This window comes from Pterocles gutturalis, unplaced genomic scaffold (assembly GCF_000699245.1).
Source record: "Pterocles gutturalis isolate BGI_N339 unplaced genomic scaffold, ASM69924v1 scaffold326, whole genome shotgun sequence".
Taxonomy (NCBI): Eukaryota; Metazoa; Chordata; class Aves; order Pterocliformes; family Pteroclidae; genus Pterocles; species Pterocles gutturalis.
In genome coordinates, this window is record NW_010097481.1 from 37,476 (window position 1) to 44,345 (window position 6,870).

Genomic DNA, 6,870 nt, shown 5'->3' on the forward strand with positions numbered 1-6,870 from the left:
AGTCTGTCACTTGGATCTATTCTTATAGTTTGTTTACAAAGTTATACAAATTAATACTGACTTCCCATGCTCCCTTGGCATGTTTCCAAGCTCACCCACAGAAATAAAGTCTAAGTTAAGTATTCAAACAGATGCTTACCTGCTTCTCTGAGATGTTATATTAAAATTAGTAGTTAAATTCAAATACTTGCCTTCTTCGTTTAGTAATATGCTGGCAGTTCTGCAAGGACACACTAGCACATGAGAAAACGTAAGCATTTGTTTCTCCTATAACTGGCTTAATTTGAAGAGTCATCAACAGGATCTTTACCCCAACCTTTATTTTTTAAGATGAGAACTTCGTCATTCAGCACACCTACTGCAAACTGATGGTGTTAAGGTTCACATCCACCAGATATCCCAGATAACAGACATTAAGAGTTGCATCTTCCCCCCTTCCACCACATATATGGAAAGAATAATTCCACCACTAATTCTTTGTTTTAAATTAGCCAATACTAAGCATTTCATGCATCATAAGATCCACAGATTTCAGCATGAATTTTGCTCAGCATGTCTGCCAAACTTTCAAAGGTCAGTTTGAGTCTCAGTACTGTATAAACAGTGTAATCTCCTGCCGCCCTGCTTGTTCAAGCAGCATTTGCTACTGTCACCAAATAACTTTACCATTGTGCCATTCCAGTTATTTTAATTACCTTTTATTCTTTGAAGAAAAGTTTAAAATGTATATAAATATCTACCTAAAGCTGTTTTCTTCTTTTTCTACTTAAAAAAACCCCAACCAAACATAAACAACAAACTCCAAACAAACAAAATCAACACTCTAGGTGTAAATATTTAGGCCTAGAAGAAAAAACTCATATCACTTGCAGGCTGACTTCAGATCTGACATGATTTAAACCAGAATTTTCTCTTCTCCCTGCTCTCCCATATAAGCAAATCTTTCTAGAATAGATAACATAGAAGAGTTTACCTCTCTGCTTCTAGCCAGCTCCCCACTATCCTGCTCTTCTGTTATCACCTGTATCTCTTCAGACTATCAGACAAAATTCTGTATGCATTTTATCAACCACAGGACTAAATCTCATCTATACTCTAGGAAGACTAGAGTCAATTGTGAAGTAGTTTCCCTTATGATTGTAAGTTGTAATAAAGAATGTTTACTTTTAAGTGCCCAGATTCAAGAATAATTTCCAAAAGTAACTACAGTAAGTAATCAGAATTGACTATTCCAGTTCCAGAAGTTCTCCAAAGCAAAAAGCTCACATCTTCATCTTACCAACAATTATATGAAACCAACAGTTTAGGTTCCAAAATTTTTCATAGATATTCAGAGTAAGTGCTCATTGCAATTCAAAAGAGGAAGGTTTGGTATGGTTGCTTAATTTATTTTAAATCAGTCTTACATCACTGATGTTCTTTCCCCCACCCACCCAATTAGGCCCATAAAGAAAACAGTAAAATAGACATGTACCTTCATTAAAGTACTAGAGCATAAGACGTTGTTAGTGGCAAGAAGCTACTCAGCAGCCTTTTTCCATAGTGTTTATTGCTAATTCATTTTATATAGCTTATTTCCAGAAGATGGGCAGCATAAAAACATCTATTTTAAAAAATATTCATTACAATGCAACAGTCTCAATAGTACCTTCTTACAGCTGCACCTTATCTAATTCAAAAATAAAACAATCCTGATGTAGTTAATTAAGTAGTTTTGTACCTAACCCTGAGGACAGTCAGCCTTGAGAAGTCAAGCAGCTTTGGACCCAAACTTTACACCATGTTTGATAATTACCCCCGAAATTCTCACTGTGCATACTATCATATTGAAACTACTTAATAGCTTTGTTATAAGTCAGTCTCATGACTATAACAGCATTTATTCTTACAGAAAGAATTGCTTTATTCTCCCTTACATAACTTTGATGTGAACTGTGAGTGCTCTGGAGATTCAGATAACTACGGCGTTGCTTACTGAACCTGTGCACTAAATATACACACCCCAGCGTATTAACACTTGAAGTAGCTTAAATACACAGTATATTAAAACAATAAAAATGATGAAAATTTACATCAAGCTGCCAAAACCCATGCTCAAACTTTCCCACCTAGTTCCAACCACACAACCTTGATTTTAGTAGCTGTAGTCAGAAGTTTACCGAAAAATAAAACAGAAAGACACTGTCAGAGTCTTTACCCATTCATTTTCTACAATCTTGAATTTTTCCTTTTCAGTAATGATTCTGGGGGCTGGTTTTTGTTTTGTTTCTAAACTGAACTTAAACATACATTTTCCTTATAACATCCAAGAAGCAGCAGGAAGGAATATGAATGAAAAGATGCCAGATTCTAGAAGTTGCATGTTCAAGTAGAGTGTCATTCAAGAGAGCTTTCCTGGCCTTCACAGACTGCATGTCACCTCTAATCATGTATACCAAATGAAAGCAAGAATCGCAAAATAAAGAGCTATCGCTCTGGGTTACTATTTGAATTTTCACACCCAGATAACTCAAAGTAATCTTGTTACTCTAGTAGTAATACTGCCAGTTTCAATAGTCAAACATCAAGAACTGAAGCATAAACTTAAAATTTATGAGTATCATTTTTTCTAAAATGCTCATTAGTGACACATTTCACCTAAAAACAGACATACACACAGTTACTCTAAGCTGATGTACCACACTGTAAGGAAAGGTCCCAATTCAGTTCAAGAATCTGATATTCCCCCTCTCCCTCCCACCACAGAACTTGACAGAAGTGCTTACAGTAATAGAAAGCAAACAGAAGGGGAACACACAACATTTAACAAGTGCATCTATATACATTTTGCACCTTTTCCCTCCTTGCATCTAAAGTGAACAGGTCACCATATTTGCTATGCTTCACATGCACATACTCTCCCCTTCACGTAGTACCAGTCCTATTCAAAGGATCTCTGCAAGCATCGACAGCAGTCATTCCACACTAACCAACAGGTGCTTTTATTGTGGAGGCTGAAGTACATTTAAATATTCTGACTGGCCCAGCTGGTAGGTTGTGTTTCCTCCACAGTCCACATACTGGTATCTCTCCTGGGATATTTGCTCAGAGTGGCCAAAGTAAGAGGTTGTCACTGTCACTCTTAAAAAGACAAAACAGAAGAGATATTTGTTTTGTAAGAGGCTTGAGCTTCCTATTCAGTGCTTCCTATTCCAGATCACTGTTTCTACATTACTAGCATTTTTAAGGAAGTAGTTTTGAAACAAAGTAAGTATTAAAATAAAGTTTAAAACAATACTAGTTTATCACTATAGATTTTCTCCATGAAAGACATTTGGGTCCCTGAGCACAGACTTCTAAAGAAGATAGTGAAGCTCAGGCTTACTCATTAATACCTTTCTTTGTGAGGAGAAAGTAAATTATTAGAGAAGATATGGCCATGGTTGGTCTACACCTCCCCCACCCCCTCCCAAAAAAAAGAGCCCACCATGTTGTTATTTATGCAATCAGTCATGAAAAGCTGAGTCTGGAAGAATACTAAAGCCTGTTACTGCTTCAAGATCACAAAGACCTTGGCAATTTTTGAACAGTGGTTGATACACAAAGTCATTTCAAACTATTTGAGACTTTAGTAGGTCCATGGCTAGAGTCCAACTTGCAGAGCAGATACAGTAATAAAAGCTCCACTTACTCAAGTGTCTTTAAACCACCAGAACCTGTCAAAAGACACACTTCAGTTTCAAGAACTATGAGCTACTACACTACTACAAGCAAGCTGGTTTCATTTTATCTATGATGCACAGACTCCAGGATTAAGTACTTCTGGCTAACATTTCAATAAGAATTACACGGCTTTTAAAGTTGTTGCCAAAAATTAGGAAGTTTCCATACTTACTGCATCATCACTACTATGTTATGCACTTTGATAGATGCTAATGTACAGAAGTCACTGCAAACAATAAAAACAATTGTTAGATTTGCATTAAGCTTATACTGATAATTATCTAAAAAGCAAAAATTGTGGCTACAACTGGACATCCTGCTAGCTGCGTATATAGAGATTATAAAGTTGCCAGCAACAGCAACTAGAAGACTTGCTGAAAAACACTGCCAGTGACTCTATACTCACCTACATCTACTTTTATATACGTAGTCTTGCTTTTACATTAACTATATTTACACATGCTTCCTTACATGCAATGCTTGACAAGCGTCCTGTGAAAGTGTCCACTCAATTTTTCAGAAGCTAATCAGAGTTAACCTGAACCACGACATTAAAGCATGTCAGTATCAGTTCAGCACTGAGGAAGACTTTTACAATGAAAGGATATAGTCATAATCTGCTGTAATTCACTCAACGTGAAATTTCTATATAGAAAGGAAAATTTACAACCAAAGATCAATGTTATGCGAACTTCAGCATCTTTTCACATAAAAGCAGCAATTTCTATGGAAAAAAATATTGAACCCACATTGAGCCAGCTCTCTAAAATAAATGCGTGGAAGTGCTCTGTATGATGCCGATTTCATCATACAGGTCTGCTGAATCCAGGTGATTATGTACAGACACTGAAGGTCTCCAAGATCTTAGGTATTCAACCTAAGCTGATTTTACAGGACATATACTCTCCAGGATCCAGACAACTAGCTAGTTATGACAAAGACAAGACCTAAATTGACTGGCTGGGGAAACACCAAAACGTGAACCATGGTACAGCCCCCAATGCTATAACCCACAATACTATCTGTATTACAAAGATTATCCCAGGGCCTTCACTGGCAAGTTACATATTTGTGTGCAGATAAAAAACCCAAACACAGTAACAACGACAAAACCCCCCTAAGACCAGCTGAAGTTATGTTGGCTGGGTGTTCAAGCTAAGAAAGCTCACTGTCTCCAGGGTTGCTGCATACAGCAAACCCAGGCTTTCAACACTCACAATACAGGAAAAGAGCAGAAACCCATCAAGAACAGTAACTGTCAACAGGTCAGGGAGGTCAACTAATACCAACTGTGTAACATACAGAAAATCTGGAGAAAATTAACAACTATAGTTTTGTGTGTGGCTCAAATTCCGTCTAGTACATTTTAAACACTTCACAACAAAGCTAGAGAGTGCTACTCATAAGCACTAGGACTTTGCTGTATCAGCCCACACAAGAACTTAGATCCTTAATTGATACAAACTTCTATACTTACGGGTCTCATAACCAGTTACAGTCCATGCTTAGCATCAATGTGCTGAAGCAATAAATATTTTCACATGCATACAAAGCAGCTATTAGTCTGCTCTTCTAGTAACATTCACAAATACTTGTCCCAAAGGAGGGCAAGTCCACATTACAGACTAAGGGCACTGACACGACAGTTTCTCTGCCTCCACTGACTTGCACAATCTACCCCTGAGCTGGACCAGTGGGTACACAGTTGTCCCGCACTATTGCCAAGGCTGCAGCTATCAAGCAGAAGAGCCTAAAATCCATGCAGCTCAGGCCACAGGCAGAGCAGGTTTTGCCTGTCCGTATCTCTCCACACATCCAACATCATCCAGGTTTTTCTAAGGTTAGTCACCAGCTTGCAAGTAAGAGTTGCAGCTATTTTTGGGAACAGACTCTCAACGGCATTACTGAAATTAACGCCACAGTACTGACCATGAAAGAAGTTTCAATGCATTATTGCAACAAAAGCACAAACAGGTACGTATTAGCATGAGTTCTACGAATGCCACATTTATTTATTCCTCATGCATCCAACAGATGAGCAGATTCACAGGATTCAGTGTTTACATAAAGCTAACTCACGTGCTTTTAAGAGGTGACAAAAGCACAACACTTTCTGCTTATTTAAAGTTAGAGCCCAATTTACTATCTCATACCTATTTAAATTTATTCCAACACTTCAAAGCTATAAGCTTCTCTCCTAGCTTTCAGAAGCTATGAATAAAACTGCTTAAAGGACAGGCTGTAAACACTGCTTACCACTGTATACACATGGTCTGAAGAAATAAAAAATAGTCCCTAATTTATCTAGAATTAAATACAAATTCCCCCTACTGCCAGAGAAATTTGTGAGAAAGTTACTAGAGAACTTGTTAGGAGAACACACCTGCACTTCCACCCCCCAAAGCAGTGGGTCCCAGCGATTGCCAAGCCCTAGAACACTGGGGTAGAGATACCATTCAAAGTGCTGAGAGCCAGGTACAGCAAGCCACTATATGGAACTAGGGAAACAACTGTAGTTTAACTATTTTTCAGTACTTTTAAACTCACACACCAAAAAAGTGCCACATCTTTGTAAATGCATTTTTGATGACTTTGAAAAACGTCAAGTTTGGCACAACTGTGATTTTTAGTAAGACCCATGTGCTATTTAGAGGTGAGTACACTTACTACATGTAGCTCATTTCATCTTGTATGACTGTGGGCACCATATAGTCAATCTAAAAAAAAAAATTAAAAACCAACAAAACCACAAATTAGTAGATTTATATATGAAGATTAACACATATTCAACTTTGACAGCCTATCCTATTTACCTGTTTCTTATCCAGAGGACCAATGTTGGTGACGTTGTTTAGCCGTGCTTTGCCAATAACCGTTTTCGAAAACTGAACTTGGGCTGTGATATTTGCCACTTCAACAGAATAATAGTTGTTGTTGGTTATATTTAGTGCGTTCTGAAAAAAAACCACACAAACACAAAACACTAACAGCTATTCATTCTGTATATCTTGATGAGCACACAATTTTAAATTTGTGCCTGAGACAGTAATAGCTGAAATTATGCAAGTATATTTTCCTGCTTTCCAGGATTGGAGGGGAGGGGGACAAAGGAAAATAACTCCTTTCTCAGGTTTTTTCTTTTCTGTGAATATATTGAGCAGCACAAAC

At 37.5% G+C, this 6,870-nt stretch overlaps 1 protein-coding gene across 1 annotated transcript; it reads right to left on the reverse strand.

The window, feature by feature from the left end:
- Positions 1-2,474: 2,474 nt before the first annotated feature.
- LOC104462045 (transmembrane protein 106B-like) lies at positions 2,475-6,656 on the reverse strand (the record flags this gene model as incomplete). The annotated part of the gene is made up of 4 exons (XM_010073869.1): positions 2,475-3,120; positions 3,875-3,928; positions 6,370-6,419; positions 6,516-6,656. Coding segments are annotated over 4 exons (384 nt in total), but the record flags the coding sequence as incomplete, so codon positions are not given.
- Positions 6,657-6,870: the final 214 nt, after the last annotated feature.